Genomic DNA, 18356 nt, shown 5'->3' on the forward strand with positions numbered 1-18356 from the left:
AACTGAAGAGGAAACAGAAAAACAGTCGGATTAAGATTTTTGTTCTCTTTTTATTCTATGTGAAAACAAAAAACATTCACATTAAAGTGACCAAAGCAAAACAATAGACACAAACTGTAGTTCAGTGTTCCCACTAGTTCCCACTCAGGGCTAAACAAGGAAAAACTACAGATCCCAGAGATACGAAGGCAGCTGGAGGGAGGGGCGCGACCGTGTGGGGGTGTGAGACGGCAACAACGTCAACACATCGAGCTAAAAACCATCATGTTAGTAGTTTAAAACAAAGCGCCGTGTCCAAGGTCATTCAAGGACATCTGGAAAGGATTTATTCAATCATTTGTCGATGGAAAGATCTGAAAGGATGAGCGCGGGAATCCTTTTGTCCTTACAGAAATTCCCCATGGCAACAGACTCATGATGTCAGGAGGCTGTTTCTGTGGAATTCCCATGTGACTCTGGACTATTGCTTAAATAAACAGGATTAACTACAGAGTTTGTGCCAGACAAGAAACTGCAATTTATAGATTAAAAAGTGAGAGGACCCAACAAAAAGCAAATTCAAACCACTGATTTCACCCTTAACTACCCTGAAACTGCTGAGTCTGGAAGTCAGAGAAGAAACTCGTCTAAAAAGGAGAAATTAAATAAATCTTGTGACCAAACTGAGTAAACATCCCCCCTCTTAGCTACAGAATAAAGGAATGTGACTGACTGGCACCAGATTCTCTTAACTACCAGTAGGATCATTAGCTGAATAATAAATCAGCTCTCCCTCCATCTACAGCGTCCATACGTGCCGTGAACAACGCGCTAGCACGTATGCGAGGACCATAACGCTAAATCCAACAGCTGAGTGGGCTCCGCTGATCAAATGAAAGAATCTTATTTTATGTAAGTTCTTGGAGCTGCTGACTGATGATTAGTGGAAGAGAGAAGCAGCAGGAGGACAGAGGAGAGCAGCGTGGATCACCATACATGGAGCGGAAAGCAACACAGGTTATACTGAGTCAGAGGCACGCTCGCCGCTCTCTCTGTCCCACACACACACACACACACACACACACACGGTCAAAACAGCAACACGCATGCTCAAATTCACATCTCACATCTCGCACACTTTCGCACGATTTCTGTAAACACATGGCCTCTGCTCAAAACACATTCAAGTGTCCATAAATAAGTCACTTCAGGAATTAAAAACAAACACACACATAAATCACACTTTCCCAACAGGCCTCTGCTGGCTTCATCTTTTGGGAAAACAAGTCAAACTTGTCTTATTAAGCACTTGTTTAGAAGCGCATCAAAGGCCCCTCTTTATAGCAGACTGGCCATTTAAGTTAATTTATAGTTCCTTAAAGCTAAATAATCCCTTTGCCAGAGTAGCAGTTAACTTAAACATCAGCAAATATCACTAAATCACCACCTCTGTCCCTAAATATGTAGGTGGGTCGAAGTGACGTCTCTGTGCTCCTCACTGCAATTAGAGGATAGACGCCGTCATGGGGACCAGGGTAGCTCCGCCGTGGGGCCGTTCCTGCCCCTCCAGACCGGGTTCTGTAACCGACAGGAGACCATCAGAACTGCATCCCATAAACACTTTATTCTATTGTATTCAGTCTTTTGAGCCTAATCGTGCAGGTAAGATTACCTGTAGCTGTCAGCTAGTCCGTCTCCTCCTGATCCTGGACTCTCTGATCCACGGGTACGACCGTCGTCCCTAATAGACCCCGTCTCACAATATAGGGACAAGAGGGACCGCTGGGGATGTCTGCAAACCCTGCAGGACAGGACAGTAAATAAGGAGGTGTGTTTAGGATATATGGAAAGGTCTGCTGGTCTTCTTTAGAGGCGTCTCTCAGGGCTAACGTGGCGTGGGCCTCAGCTGATGGTCACGGAGGCTCCCAGCGTGCTGGTGGGACGTTTCTTCGTCTGTTGTGAAAGTGATGGTGCCTCAGATCCGGGGGGTGATTGCATGTTTGTCTATTTTGCTGTGGTTACGCAGCAGCTTCAGCAGCATCCTTGAGTTGGTGCCTTTTTATTTTCCGATGGGATCCTCCAGCAGGAGCTCAGACGTATTTTCATCCTGCTTTCATTTGTTTTCCACATTGTTCTGCGTCCAGTGTGACGGGTGTTCGTCCCTAACTGCTGGGAGGAATGTTGCTGTTCCCTGTCAGTCCGTTAACGGCCTCTGTTTCTGTCTTGTTTATGCTACGTGGGGGGATTTGGTGGGTTTGGTTTAAATAGCACTGACGCTGGATCAAGGAAGTGGTGGGAATTAAAGAGCGTGCCCATATGGCCAATAAGAGGGACGAGGGGGCTTTTTTGCCTCCACACCTGGAGCGACATCCTCCATCTGCGAGAGGACAGATTTATAGATTGACACCGTCTCAGTGACCATCCGCTCATGCGCACGTCACAATAGCACCGAGTGACACCTCTGTTGAAGACGGAACCCTCGAGACACGTCCTAAACGTCTGAAATAAAAGTAAATGCTGACTTTGCAAACCAACTCTAGTGTTTCCACTACTGATTCAGTGAGAGTGGAGGAACACTACTGGCAGGAACAACCCAACCACAGGACAATACAACCACTATTGTGTGTGTACCTTTCATGACTACTTCAGGAAGTCCGTAGGGTTCGTATTCAGTGTCGTCAAAAGCGGCAGACAGCTGCGTCCTGTTACGGCGGATTCTCTCAGCGAGGCGGGCTGGGTCAGCTGGGATGGGAAATGCACCGGAAAACAGCACCTGGTTCCCAGATTCTGGCATCCATGCAGGGGAAGACGCTGGAGGAGATTCCACAGACACGTCTTCATCTTCCTCCTCCTCAGTCTGTGTGTACGCACATTGAAATCCAGACGTTGCAGGAGCAGCTGGAGGACAATAACTGTCCTCCGTTTGACTGCTGACACTCCTTCCTGTCCTGAAAGCTCTGTCCAAGGACACTTTGGTTGTCATTTCATTGTCTAATAAGAAAGCATCTGGTGTGTCCTCGGGATTCTCCAGGTTGGCTGATTTGGTCCCCTCAGAGGACACCCAAGTGTCTGAGTCCTCTTTGTGCTGATGGGGATTTGACAGCTCTAGCTTTTCACGTTCACACTCCTGGATAAGGAAAAACACTAATGAGTTTCAATTTGAACAAGGATCCAAAACACAACCCAACTGGAATTTATATGAATTCTAAGTTAATTCATTATAAATGTATCTGTTGTACTTTACTGTAAAAATACAGGCAAGGACCTGAATTCAGAATAAATCACCTTTTCACCATTTTCATCCCGATCTGATTTTTGAAGCGATGGAATCATTTTCAAGGGATGGAGACTTGTTTCGGGGATATTGTTCTGTTGAACACTAGTAAAAGAGAACGATTAAATTAGAAAAAAAGGAAAAAAGAGGAGTACTGGACAAAAAAAGCTTAACCTGCAACTGTCTCACTGCCCCATATTTCTTATTGCTTTTTATAATGTAAAAGTATCACCTGTAGTTCAACATGTATCCCTGCAGTTTGTTGGAGGAGCATGAGAGGAGGAGCTCATCTGTTCTAGCCACCGTGACCTTACAATGGTTCTCCAGACCAGCCAGAGTCAGACCTTCCTCAGTCTGATACTGGTTTGACTGGGACTGGCTGACTCCTGAGATCTGATCCTGGTCTTCTGTGTTGGAGATGTCAAATACAGGAGGCGGCTGCGAGGTCAGTCTCCAAACAGAGAGTTCCTCTGCTTGGTGTCGAGCTACAGTAGTCAGAGCCCGTAGCTTCGCGTGGAGCTCCACCACCTGGACAAAAGGAGAATTACAAGACGGAATAAACTAAACTGACTTTAAATGGAACTTCTGTGAAATTCAAAACAGTGAGTTGATAACACAGAAAACTATACAACATATTCAAGCTCTGCAATAACTGGAAATACTACAGGTAAGATTTTAACTAGAAAACAATTCCAAAAGCATGTCCAGGTAGTGGGAGGCTTTCATGCAGGTGAAAAGATGGCATACCTGTTCCTCGAGGCGGTTAATCTCAGGCTCACATGCTGCCTTTGTCTCTCCTTCAACTGCCTCATCTCCCCATTCTAAACTCCTTTTCTCTGGAGCAGAGCTCCCTTCAAGCTGCATTTCTTCCTCGGCCATGATGTCATGTGGCCTAGAAGGTGACCTGCGTTCTGCCGAGCAGAGCAGTGCAGCAGTTATGGGGCTTTGGTCCTGGGGTCGGCTTTTCTCTTCTTGTGGTTGTTCAGTGTGCATCCCTTGTCGGTCATTTGAGGTAAAGTCTGATATTTCTTGTTGTGAAAGCTGCTTGTTCTGTTGGAGTGCAGGTAGAGCTGCAGCTACGTCTGCAGTTGCTCCACCCTGACTAAACTCTACCTCCACTCTGTCAGGGCTTCGCCGTGTCTTGTCCAATTCAACAGATTCTGCACCCTGCTCACAGGACCATGACTTTTCATTGTCACTAACAGGTGTCAGTCTGTCAGGATCACACGTGATCTGCACCTTTTTATCACTGGGACGAAGCTCAAAGGTCTCTGGGGAGCGTTCTTCTTGTCCCACCTGTTTCTGTTGTTTGTCCTCTTCAAATGTCACATTGTTTTCATCTTCTTCTTTTTGGGACTTGAATAGCTCCAACTCTTGCTTGCAGTGCTGCAGTTCCTCTTCCAGGCTGAGGAGGGCGCTGTCCTTCTGCTGCAGCTCAGCTAGAAGGCAGACGATGTACTGACTCTGCTTCTCAAACTCTGTGGTTAACTGTTTGGTCTGATAGGTCACCTGAGAGCAAAAAAGATTGAAGGACAGAAGAACAGAGACTGTAAAACATAACGAGTACAGCTTTAGAAACACTATGAACAAGACTTTCAGTACCAAATACGAGTTGTTTGTGCACAGAGAAGAAAAATAACTACTTTCACTGTGATTTGTTTGCAGTTTTTAAGGTGGAAATATCAGCTATAAAGGTGTCATTCCTGGTAAATATTGGGGGCAGAAACTTTGCAGGAGCCGTTCCTCTCACTTGGACCCCTCCATGGTCGAGTCTCCACTGCAGTGGGAATGCACCTTAAGGTGTTATCCCTCCAGTAATCGTTTGCTATTACAGGTCACTGCTAATTTCTGAGTCGAAGGGTTACATTTCAGTTTTGTTAATAACATTTTGAGCCAATCATTGTTATTTACCTGGCTCTGCAGAGCTTCCAGTTTAAACTGGTATTGGTTAGCACGTTCTGTCTCCTTTACATTTTCCTTCTGAAGGCGCTCCACCTCATTTTCCCAGTCAGAGGGAATGGAATCATCGGGATGAGTAACTGAAGGGTTCGTTCTGATGTTTGGTCCATCAGAGGTCACCTGTGGGGAGTGCTCAGCATCTATCACTGTTTGTTGTTCCTGGATGAGAGGCGCCGTTGCCTGGGATACCAGTGTGTTGTGCTGGTTGGCGGACTGGCAAAAAAGGAGGTGCTGCTCTGGTGAAGGGAGGTTGTTGGAGTGGAGCACATCATCGTGCAGCGTCAGATACAAGAGCGGGCTGCTGGAAACTGTCAGTTTTTCTTCCACCGGTGAATCATTATTGCAGCGTTTCAGCTGCTGCAACTCAGCCTTAAGCTCCTCCAGTTTCATATTCAGTTCATTCTTCTCATCAATGATGGTGTTTGTTATTTGAGTCTTCTCCTCTTCCTCTCTCTTTTTCTCTTCCCGTTCCAAAGCCAGTTGGGCTTTCACCTCTGAGAGCTGCTTCTTTAGTGTGGAATTGAGTTCTATCATCTCATTCTCCCGGTCTTCCAGGGCTTTATATTTCTCATCCTCCTCTGCCTCCTGCCTCTCATTCTTTTCATCTGACTCTCTTCCTTTCTTTACCTCCACCTCCAAAGCAGCGATGCTTTTCCTCAGCTTCTCGGTCTCAGCCTTCTCTCGCTCCACTTTTTCCCTCCATTCCTTGTCTTGCTCCACCTTCTCCGCGGACTGGCTGGCCAGTTTACGGCTGAGCTGCTTGACCCGGGTCCTGGCCTCTGCCTCGGCCCGCCGTTGAGACTCCAGGTCGTCCAGACGTCTCTGTAGTTCTTCCCGTGCATCGCGAAGCTCTGATCGCAGTGCAGTATTCTCCCTCTTGACGTCCTCCAATACACTGGCCCCTTCAGATATAAGAACAGGTGCCTTTTCGGCAGAAGACAGCAAACTGCCCTGATTCCCATCAATTAAATTGCTGGGGGAAGTATCGTAATCAAAGCTAGAGACTGTGTCAGCCTTGTCGCTACAGTTTTCGCAGTTCTTGTCCTCATTTTTTATAGTGTGTCCTTCCCTTGGAAAAGTTTTACATTCTGGAGGAATTAGAGCAGCAATGTGTTCAGAGTCAATACCCTCTCCCGGCTCTCTGTCAGCGGGATAAGAGGAAGAAATCTCAACCCTTCTCTTCACCTCCCTGTTTGATTCAACAGCTGGCTTGATCTGAGATAATGGTCGAGCATTACGAGACTGAGAAGTCGCAGAGGAGAAACTTTGTCCAACAGGACAAAACTGGACAGGCTGGACAACAGGGGCCGGTGCAGCTTTTTGATCTGGAGAAACAACATAATGAATATGACTTTAACAATCACAATACACGCGAAAGGCTAAAGGACAGTATAGAAAAGAAAAACTTTCAATTGAAAACAACATGATACAAAAAAATCCTGGCAGGAGAGATTAAGATTTTAGCATCTATGAAACAGTTAACTGGACATTTAAGAAACTGTATGACACATAGTTCACCAGAAGAGGGTAGCATACAAATGCTTTTAACATGTAACCTGCTACATAAAAAGAATTGGATTCGACACTACCTGTAGACTAGAGAACTTTCACCATGAACCTAAGAGAGCAGTATAATTTCTGACCGAAGAACGAGGAATACCTAATGCACAGTTTGATCCTCACCCTGCAGTTCTTTGACAAGACGAAGGGCGTCAGTCAGCTCCTCTGCCAGTCTCCTCCCCTCCTCCTCTAGAGCTCCTTCCTTCTTTCTGCTCTGCTCCAGACTGACTGCCACACCCTCGGCCTCACGCACCGCTGCCTAAAGCAGGGTGAAAAAATAGCAACGGAGGAGTTAATCCAATAAATTGGAACTAGGATCTAAATTTTAAAATGGGGATGGAGATAATTCGTTAATAAGACGATTACTTTGAATGAACTCATCTGAGCTGTATATTTCTTTGACAGAATTAGAAAATTTCTGAGTTTATTTAAACATTTTAAAATAAGTTTATAAATGTAAACACATGAAGACATTTTGTTTCATAGGTTAAAATCCAAGTCACTTCAATGACAGAGGAAATGTAGACAACTGTAGTATTTGGGATTTGAGTCTTGAATGTTTTAAAAGTGGTTAGAAAGCCTAACAGAGGAAAACATCTGTATATAGACACACGGTCACAATGGCAACACAGCAACACAAACAAGCCAAAGATTTATAACAGCATTACTGCTGTGATGATGCACGTTACAGCTGCCACTAACTACAGTGGAGACCTGCATCCTCATTACTGCTGCAATGACTTGCAGTCTATTTAAAACAACTTACTGGAAAATTACCCTCCACATTTGAGAGAAATGGCCAGTTTGAAAAACAATAACAGACAAACATTCCATGCTGAAATGGCAGCAGAGAACAAATAATAATTTCTTAAAAGTTTAACAGAATTTAACATGTATTTCATAGTGTTTATATATATATATATATATATATATATATATAAATAAGGCTTTAATTGCAGACAGATCATTTAATGAATTATAAATTATTGTTTATTTAATCTCTTTATTTTATTTCGCTACAAGATGAAAACATACTGTATCAGCATGACTAATGAATAATAGGCATGCATTGAGTTTGTTTGTATTTGTGTGTGTGTGTGTGTGTGTGTGTGTGGTGTGTGTGTGTGTGTGTGTGTGTGTGTGTGGGTGTTACCATCAGTTTGGTGTGTGTCTGGGCCTCCTTGTTCTGGCTCTCCTGCAACTGTCCCTCTGTCCATTTCTGTTTCTCCTTTAGTGTCTCCAGTTCTTTCTCAAGTGTCTGCTTCTGTAGAGACACCTGAGAAAACAACATGCTTCAAAAGTTGCTCAAAAAGAAGTAAATTGAGTAGGCAGGAGATCTTTTAAGGTTAAATGTTAGCACAAGGAAGGAATAAATGGTTTCTTTTAGAGGCAAAAAAACAGGCTCAGAGAGGGGAAGCAGGAGAGCAGTCAGTCATCACACAGAGGGTTTGTCTGAGGTGTCTGCTGCTATATCAAAAGTAGGATTAGCTTCCCACCAGTGCTCATTTTGCATCAGTTCTGAACATCTTCTATCAAACTTTCTGTCTAAGGCTGGATGAAGGCACACACCCTTAGAAAAAGGGTCATGCAAAGCAGCACAACTGTGCCTCTACTGGGTACATTTAATCTTATCAGATACAACAAGATAAGATCTGGGTTTCAGAAAGAACTATTGTTATCTCAGTAAATGCTCTTTGTTATGAATTGTTACAGTCCGTCTGAAAGTATATGCTGTGTAAAAAATGTACTGCAAAACAAGCACACTTGTCTGGGTTCATGCAGTTTTACTCTGCTCTTTTGTCCTCCTGCAGACATGCTTCACGCTGGCCTTTCACACGTATAAATGTTTCATATTGGTTCACCCGTCTGTAGTTAAAGCATTCTACAGCTTCGAGCATGTGCGATCATTACCTTCAAAGCTTAACCTTTCCATTGGGGAGAAACCAAGAGGAGGAAGAAGCAGAGAGGAGGTGGGGAGGGAGAAAAACAGAGGAGGAAAACACAGAGAGCAAGACAGTGAAACAGGGAGAAACAAGGTCATAACGTGAGTGATGAAATATCTTTAAACCTTGGTACAATAAATCTGGGGAGAAAGGACAAGTGAGGAAAAGGGAACAAGACACAGATAGAAGGAAATAGCAAAATATAACAGGGGGCAACAAACAGACTACACAGTTTCTACTGCTGCAGAAGCTTTGTTTTTCTTTTGTCTTTTTTATGGCTTTCATGTTTACCTTGTCTGCCTGCGCCTGCAGAGCGTTGTGAAGTGTCCTGGCCTGCTGCAGCTCTTGGTTGAGCTTATTCACCTCCTGCTGGTGCTGTTTCTCCAGACACTGCCTCTCTTTCTGAAGCTCCGTCAGATCCTGGAGGCAACATGCAGAATTTAAGTCTGAGCCCATATCTTTAAATCATAAAAAAAAAAAAATTAAACAGAAGGTATTTGCTGAATGTAATCAAAAGACAATCAGTCACAAATCTGTCACCCTCTGATGTTGCTTCTCCAGGTCCTTGGTGCGCTGTTGGTGCTGCAGGCGACTGCTCTCTGCATTTTGTCTTTGACACTTTAGCTCTTCTTGCAGCTGCTTCAGCCTTTGCTCAGCTCCTGATGCCTATCACACAAACATAATGCATTCTATCAAAATAATGGCAGTATGAGGATGAGGTGCTCATCTGGTGCATCCTACTGTTACATCAAACAGGTTAATTGCCATAATGATCATGCTATCATGATTGGGTATGCGCTGGAGTCAAAGGCTACATTTTTCTACATTAGAGTGAACTAATAAACGTATGAAGTGCACTGCAATTAGTTTTAAATGTATTTGTTTTCACCTTGTTTACCTAGTTGGTAAGGTTGCAAAGCTGATTAACATCCTGCATTTGACAACCCAACATCAACAAAGCATTAACCCAGTGAGAGCTTTCAGGGTCTACACCAAACAAACGAGATATATGTGATTAATGGGGAAAATGGCAGACTATCTAATGCGCCGCAGATTGTTCCACTAAAGCAGGGGTGGGGAACCCTTTTCATATCGAGGGCCATTTCAATTTTTATAAAGTCCTCCGAGGGCCATACTATTATGAACACATACCTAGGGATGCAAAAAAAAGACAAAAAAAAAGAGTCTATAACCACTGTGTTACTAAGTCTCATGATTGCTGCATTTGAGTTTGAATTATTTATTTAGCACACATGCATATAAAATCACCAAATAAATAGAATAAAATGACAAGTAAAATATGTTTTCATGATCATACAAAATAAAAAGAGGTGCAGAGTTGAGGCAAGAGACCCGTAAGGGCCTGTTCGAGGCCTCTACTCACAAAAACTGCAATACAACAAGATAATCAAGAAAATAAATGAAAAAGAAAGAAGATAAAGACAATAACAACACAACAACTAGAAAGCACTCGGAGAGCGCAGACCTCCGCCAAGCGCAACAATTCCTGGCATATTGTGATTTCCACCATAAATATTAGTCCCACATATACTTTGACTACATATTTAGATTCCTTGACCATAAAAACATACCGTTAGCCACTGGAATCATAACGATATATGTCTTAGTTCAATAGTTATTCACGAAAAGAAATTCACGCTTTGAAACAATTTTACTTTGTCCGGCGCGAGCGCCTCAGCGGCGGCTACGAGGCACGTTCACGAATTCTCCTTCGGCGTGAGGTTTCAGCTTCGTGGCTATTAATTCACTCACCACAAAACCACTCGTGTGAAAGCTGCTTGTTGAGCCTCCAAACTCCGGCGAAGAGCGTTAATTTTATCCAAACTCATCTGTCCTTTCAACTCGTCGAGTTTAGCGGTGTTTCGCTAGGCATTATTCGTCCGTGTCAATCAGTCCAGCCCACTACGTACCTCACATGCTGTGTTTCACTGACCCTGACCTTGACTCGGACATAACATAACCGTCTGTTTTATCTCAGAAAACGGGAAAATATTTCCTCGTTACGAAAGAAATTTCAGGATACGAAAGGCAAAATATACCCTAACCCTAAGCTCGCAGCTCGGTAGCTACTCTCGCTCGCGGAGTTTAGCGAACGGTCCCACTGTATAAGTGCACATCTTATTGCGTTGCGGGCCGGTAGAAATGGTCTCGTAGGCCGTATACGGCCCGGAGGCCGGAGGTTCCCCACCCCTGCACTAAGGTTAGATAACAGCTATCAAAATACATCCAACATGTTTGTTATTTTTATTCGGGAGAAATGTTTTTCCATGTGAGGCCAACACCCTTTCTGCCATGAAAACAGGACTCTGGGGAGGACAAACAACAGAGAAACATCAGGGAAACATCTGTCGTAACGGACGGTGGAGACATCAGTGTGAGAGAAAACCATCACACTTGAAAACAGATTCTAAATGTAAACAACAAACCCAGAAGTGTTGTTGGTTGCTTCAGTTCCGTTCGTGTTACTCTGTATATTTACCCGTTCATTTTCTTGGGCCATACGTGTGTGAGCACAGCTGAGCTCATCACGGGCTCTTTGAACGCTAATCTCCTTGGCAGCGAGCTCCTTCTTACTTGTCACCATTTCATTCTGGATGGACTTAATTAAGGCAGCCTTCGAGGACAGCTCCTCTTCAAGAGCAGCCATACGGGCCTGCAATGCTGAGACTGATGCTGGTGGAAGGACAATACACAAACACAGAGAAAGCAGCAAATAAAAAAACGGTCTCAGATAACCCGTTTAATTAAGTCGTTTTTTTCATGAAGGACTTTAACCAAATACCAAACATGTTAGTTAATTGTAGCTCAGAGATCTGATAAATGAGGTAAACAAAAAAACAAGGATTTTAATTCTATAACCGGGATATAACAGGTAATGCAATCATACATTTAATATAATATTTTATATATATATTATTTTCATCAACTGAATCTGTAAGAATACCATAATTTCTTACAAGTGATCAACAATCATCAATACTTGCTAGAAAGAGTCTGGATCAAGTAAGGTCAGTCCATAATGGCTGCTTAGTAACAACTACAGCTGTTCCATGTGGCGTTTGGGGCTGCAGTCATTCTGTTGACTCTGTTCAATATTTTGTTCTGTCTGTTGAAAAAATTCAAAGGTTTTTTTCAGAGGTTCAATAATAAATATCTGTGATTAACTACGGCAATATAGGATTTCTAAGTGAAGAACAAAAAAGGCAGCAAAATGCACAATGACCCTGCCGCTAAAGACGCATTTGTTGCTTCACTTGACCTGCTCTTTTCCTTCTCTGAGTGAACACAGCAGAAAGGAATAGGAATGTTATGTCACAATTATTAGGTACACGGAGGGCCACGCTACAAAGAGAGCCTCACACTGAATCATCCAGTTCAGCACAACCTCTTACGTAACAGCTGCTGGTGTTATACAACATGTGCAAGCGATTTAGAACCTTGTCTGAGAATCATGCGAACGTGACCCGCAAAGGTTTAAATTTCCCAATCCACCTTTGCCATCTGCTCCCAGGTGCAGCAAAGGTGTCCTCTTGTGCTACTTAAGCATTTATCAACTCTAATCTATTCCAATAAGGTTGACAAACGCATCTGTGTCCCAACATTTCTGGCAAAAGTCTTAAAAATAACAAAAAACACAGAGTAATTCCCTGAATATATCAGGTTACTTCAGTGATAAAGGTGCATCTATTTAATGGTATGTTTTAACCAAAGGGGACAGGTGTGCCACATCACCTAAGTGACACGTTGACATCCTTACTCACCATCTGTCTCTTTCCACGAGTCTTTTTCCTTCCCACAATCCCCCTGCTCTGCCTTCCCTTGACCGAAGACGTCAGCACAAGGCGTCTGGGGAGAGATCGGGGACTGTCTCCTGGTTGCAGGCCTAGTGTCATCCCGTTCCCACGGAAACACAACCAAAGGAGTGGAGAAGGATTCAGATTGATCAGATGGATGACGCTGGGGTGTGTTTTTGTCAGAGAAGTGGAGCCGCTGCTGACATAAGGAAAGAAAGAGTTCAAGACAGATCCAGATGTTTTTTAAAAAAAAGCAAAAGTAGACAATTTCTGTTTCAAAAACAGCTTTTTACCCGATATATATATATATCTATAGCTATACATAAATATGTAAACATGTGACATTCTCATGAAACTAACAGCATTTAAATATAAAGGTACTTACTCGGCTGTTGTGCCCTCGGTTGTGTCGTTCATCTCTGGACCCCGACCTTTCCTCCTTTCTGTTTCCTTTAGGACAAAAACAGAACATTTGGACTGGTTTTTAGAACTGAAACGGCAGAAACCAACCAGTTTCATAACTGGTTCACTGACAGGAGAGAGAGGGGACCAGTGATCCAGAAAGCCCCAGAGACTGGAGAGGTTGAGAGAGAGACAGAGAGAGAGAGAGGACAGAGCTCAGGGGGTTTGAGCAACCTCTGTTTATTTAAGGCCTTGCTTTTTTTTTTTTTTTTGGTGTAACTTTCCAAACTAACCTCAGCACTGGTGATAAGATACAGAAGGGAGCTGCAGAATGAGTAAACATGACAAACAGAAGGGCAGGGTTTACAGGACTGTACCACTGTGTTCCCAGGGAGAGGTGGCGCTCCAGCACGGTGTAGAAAATGGAGTTGCGTCTGTTGACCTCCTGCTGTTCTGCAGCTTCTCCTGTTCTGCCTCCAGCCTGAGAGGGAGACAGAGAACAGTATTAGGGTGTGTTGCCAATGACAACAGACTTTCTTACAATCAGCTGAATCTTACGGGTATCAACAATTAATGAGAAAAATGAAAAATTACAATTTAAAGACAACTGTCTTTGCTATAAATTTGATGATGACTTGGATGGTTCCAACCTTTTGACTTCTTGGGACAGTTTATTGTTGAGCGTGCGAGCAGCATCCAGCTGACCCTCCAAGGAGCACACTTGGGCCTGCTTGGTCTGAAGCTCCTGGCTCAGACGCTCCCTGCTGATGGCTGCTGCTTTCGCTTCATCTCGAACCAGCTGGAGTTCTCTCTGCACAGACTGAAGCTCTCCACGCACTTCCTCATTCTGGACAGCAAGAAGAGAAGCAGGTAAAGATGTAGAAAGAAAACATCCAATGAATTGATGACGTGAACCTAATTTTTACTTACTTTAACATTCGCCCATTAATAAAGGAGACTGTAAACTGTTCAATCTTGTGGTGCAACGCAGTACTATATATACTACCATGGATGTGTGGCGGCCTTTACCTTTGCGGTTTGTTTTTCGAGGCTAGTACAGATGTTATCTATCTGCAGCTGTTTCTGCTTGTTCTCTCTTGACAGTCGCTCCTGATGGACCTGCAGCTCCTTCACTTTGTGAGCAACATGCCCAGAAAGCCCCACAGTCCAGTCCTCTGTAGCCCAGCTCATCTCTGTGCGTCTCTCTCTGTGTAAGTCAAAGAGCACAGAAGGTCAAATCTGTTTAAGAAATCGAAACAGAACTTTTGAGAATTCATGTGGCTCTTACTCGAAACAATGCCTTTGCTGGCCAGGTGATGTCCTCCTGCTTGGTAGATCCAGAAGCAGACCTGTTATGATCATGTGGAACAACAGTATGTCAACAGACATCATAACAGCAGAGCATGTGCCACTGATTGTTGCCTCTGGCTGTGTGTCCTGTCTTAAATATACAAAGTTGTTATTGCTTTGACCCTTAGGCAGACACTAGTCACCACTAGGAAACTGGGACGTGGTTTCCAACTATCCAAAAAGATAATCAAGTCAAAGATAAAGAAGTTAAAGAAAGTTGAACACATTTTCTATCAAACATGATGAGTTATACGTCTTCTTAAATATTTATTTTAAACTTACACAGCTTTCAGGATAAAGGTGGAAACACAACATTTACATCACAGGAAATGCATCACAACAATAAGTGGAATGAGGAAAAACCAGATAGAAACTAATGGCCTGACACAGCCTCTAAAAGTTCATTCTGAACTTCACGTCTTCATTGAACACAGTGCAACAACTTCGTACCAGGAAATCAATTGTTTCTGAAAACAAAAAGCCAAAAACGATAAATTAAAATTACTTATCAAGTGGGGGAAAAAAGCAGTTTTATTTTTAGTTTTTATTTAGATTGTGTCCAGGCACTTTACAAAAGCCAGAATCTTGACCTGGAAATATTCAATATCACTGGCTTTAGGACTTCATCCATTCCAGTTTGTGGATGTTTAGAAGACAAAGAGAAGCCACATGCTGGCCTGTAATCTGCTGAGGGGTCAGCGAAACCTCCATTTGTGATTTGTGGAGGCTAAAACAGATCATCAAATGCTGCATGAAGTAAATGTTGAACAAAAATATCACGGCTGTACCAGGTCTTTAACTCTGAGACAAACGCCATGTCAGTGCTGTGTGCTGATTCTGAAGCATTATACAGGAAGAAAATGTTTCATCGATCCCTCCTCACGCACAATACAAAGAGGACTGGGGAAAATGCTCGATATAGATAGAATTTCAAAAATAAAATGCTAGGAATGAAATCCAGCCAGTCCAGCCCTGTGAATGCATGCCGCACTGGTGTATATAAGGAGGGACTGTTGTGCAACAATAGCACCCAAATGATAACCTTCAACACCAGAAAGCCCAGGCCATTGCACAAATCGACACATCATCACCTGCGAGGATTAACTTTAATTTTGCAGACAGGTGTCACAGAACCAGAAGCTGGACACGGGCATGCGCACTAGGGCTGATCACGAGGATCTAACACAACAATAAACCAGATAACAGAGTGAAAGGGATAAAGAAAAAGTTCACTTCCAATTTACTACCAGCCGTGAACACTTTGAGTGACTTTGACGGAGCCGTGTCCTCACCGCTCATGCTTTTCGTCGCTTATTATTACTGTCATTCAGTGTTTTTATTTGGTACATCAGCGGTCGGTGATTGACAACTAACCTAGCTTCGCTGCTACAAGCTAACCCAGTACTTACATTCGCTTTAGCGCCACAAAGGGCGCCAGCCGCCCGGGAGGCTCACGCCGAGCTGTAACCGGCCTGACACCGCTGGTCAGCGGTGACAACTGTCTCCACTCCTCCGCGAATAATGAGCAAATAGTGGCGTTTAAGGGGGGAAACAGAGCTCACCACTGTTAGACAGGTTCCATTACTACAACCACGCGCGTGAATGCCGCGCGGCTGACAAGCCAAGAGAAGAAAGTCGTTGTGGCACGAGGCGGGGCAGGGGTTAGTGACGTAGCAGGGAAACATTCTGGGAAAAGTCCTGTCTGGCACGTGGGCCTCTGGTTCCCTCTAGCGACAAAATACCACAAATGCAACAACATCTATCTATCTATCTATCTATCTATCTATCTATCTATCTATCTATCTATCTATCTATCTATCTATCTATCTATCTATCTATCTATCTATCTATCTATCTATCTATCTATCTATCTATCTTGACTTGTCATGTGATGTGTAAGCAGTTCAAATAGTTGACCATATTACGGATTACAGCTTCAAAAGTCCCGTTTTTAATATTTTCTTTTCAATCACATGTCAGGAAAGACATTCAATGGACAGAAATAAGATAAGAAACATCAATCCATCCAACAGTTCCTTTAGCATTCTTAATCGCTGGGTAAGTAAAGAGTCACCTAGTCTCAAACAAGGACCAAAGGGGAAGAGGAAAAGGAAAGAAACTTGAATTTGCAAATGCAAACATTAGTGTTTGATGTTAGCTCTTTAAACAGGATTAACAGGTTTCATCACTTAAATATGGCTAAACACAGCGCTCGAGGATTTGATGTACCATTCTGGGTTGCATTATGTGCCTCTGGGCCTGTAATCAACTATAGCGTCGCACCATATTAAAGAAACATTGCTCATTAACAGGCCACCTTTCTGTCTACCAACACTGTAGACAACAGCATAATTAGATTATAAGTGTAATTATCATCACTTGCTCTTCCAGGTAGTCTCTGGATTGGAATTTAATCTGGGATTTGGTGACTGAGTGCTGAGTAGTGTGGAAACCCAGAAACTACTGTGTAGATACCTGCATCACTGAGGGGGACTGAGCCAAGAATTCTGGGAAATAAAGAGCTTACATATAGATAGATTGTTATGTAATATTTAGGTGTCAAGCTTTACCATCACAGTCATGTTACTACAGGTGTGTCTGAGGGATTATTGCTGAGGATGATTTTTAGGTTTGTTCAGGGAGGGCCTGATTACGCATCAACAGTACAATATAGAGTGTCTATACAAGATGTAAACATACTGCAAGGAAAGCCTGAGATCAGGAAGGAATTTCAAAAGCAGAATGCAAAGAATCCATGATAATATGCTTGAAAAGATTGTAAGGAATGAAGGCATCCATGGTGTTGGTGTTGTGACAAAAGCTTACTGAATGATGCAAAAAAAATCAAAGGCAGGTTTTCATGGAATTCTCAATCAATCAATCTTTATTTATATAGCATCTGTTACAATTAAATTGTTTCTAGGCGCTTTCCAGAATCCCAGGGCCTAACCCCAAGGGGAGGGGAGGGGAGGGGAGGGGAGGGGAGGGGAGGGAGGGAGAGGGAGGAGGAGAGGAGGGAGAGGGAGAGGGAAGAGGAGAGGAGAGGCGAGAGGGAGAGGGAGAGAGGGAGAGGGAGAGGAGAGGAGCGGAGAGGAGAGGAGAGGCGAGAGGGAGAGGAGAGGAGAGGAGAGGAGAGGAGAGAGGAGAGGAGAGCGAGAGGAGAGGAGGAGAGGGAGAGGAGAGGAGAGGAGGAGGAGAGGGAGAGGAGAGGAGAGGGAGAGGAGAGAGAGAGGAGAGGAGAGGCGAGAGGGAGAGGGAGAGAGGAGAGGAGAGCGAGAGGAGAGGAGAGGAGAGGACGAGGAGAGGGAGAGGAGAGGAGGAGAGGAGAGGGAAGGAGAGGAGAGAGGAGAGGGAGAGGAAGAGGAGAGGAGAGGGGAGGAGGAGAGGAGAGAGGAGGGAGAGAGAGAGGAGAGGAGAGAGGAGAGGAGGGAGAGGGAGGAGGAGAGGAGAGGGAGAGGAGAGGAGGAGAGAGGAGAGGAGAGGAGAGAGGAGAGGGAGAGGGAGAGGAGAGGGAGAGGGATGAGGAGAGGGAGAGGGAGAGGGGAGAGGGAGAGGGAGAGGGACGAGGAGAGGAGAGGAGGAGGAGAGGAGGAGAGGAGAGAGAGGGAGAGGGAGAGAGGAAGAGGGAGAGAGGAGAGGGAGAGGAGAGGGAGAGGGAGAGGAGAGGAGGAGGAGGGAGGGGAGGGGAGGGGAGGGGAGGGGAGGGGAGGGGAGGGGAGAGGAGAGGAGGACGAGGAGAGGAGAGGAGAGGAGAGGAGAGGGAGAGGAGAGGGAGGAGAGGAGGGGAGGAGGAGAGGAGAGGGAGGGGAGGGAGAGGAGAGGAGAGGAGAGGAGGAGAGGAGAGGAGAGGAGAGGAGAGGGAGAGGGAGGAGAGGAGAGGAGGAGAGGAGAGGAGAGGGGAGGGGAGGAGAGGGGAGGGGAGGAGAGGGAGGAGAGGGAGAGGAGAGGAGAGGGAGAGGGAGAGAGAGGAGGAGAGGAGAGAGAGAGAGGAGAGGAGAGGAGAGGAGAGGAGAGGAGAGGGAGGGAGGAGAGGCTCGAATCAGGACTACGCCGAGCCTAAATATCGTCAATATC

At 44.5% G+C, this 18356-nt stretch overlaps 1 protein-coding gene across 2 annotated transcripts; it reads right to left on the reverse strand.

The window, feature by feature from the left end:
* Positions 1-30: 30 nt before the first annotated feature.
* On the reverse strand, positions 31-15922 carry si:dkeyp-115e12.6 (centromere protein F). Of its 2 annotated transcripts, none has more exons than XM_057043741.1 (19): positions 15692-15922; positions 14221-14281; positions 13962-14139; positions 13583-13779; positions 13310-13413; positions 12916-12980; positions 12498-12726; positions 11216-11409; positions 9256-9381; positions 9007-9135; positions 7926-8048; positions 6896-7031; positions 5165-6537; positions 4001-4762; positions 3486-3781; positions 3265-3358; positions 2611-3106; positions 1652-1780; positions 31-1557 (listed from the first exon to the last, which is right to left on the reverse strand). In XM_057043741.1, the coding sequence occupies exons 3-18, from the start codon at positions 14121-14123 to the stop codon at positions 1665-1667; spliced, it is 4602 nt and encodes a 1533-aa protein (XP_056899721.1). In that variant the 5' UTR covers positions 14124-14139; positions 14221-14281; positions 15692-15922; the 3' UTR covers positions 31-1557; positions 1652-1664. The 2 variants fall into 2 exon arrangements, with proteins under 2 accessions (XP_056899721.1, XP_056899720.1); XM_057043740.1 differs by having other exon boundaries at positions 12498-12729.
* Between the last annotated feature and the right edge of the window lie 2434 nt (positions 15923-18356).

This window comes from Takifugu flavidus, chromosome 9 (assembly GCF_003711565.1).
Source record: "Takifugu flavidus isolate HTHZ2018 chromosome 9, ASM371156v2, whole genome shotgun sequence".
Taxonomy (NCBI): Eukaryota; Metazoa; Chordata; class Actinopteri; order Tetraodontiformes; family Tetraodontidae; genus Takifugu; species Takifugu flavidus.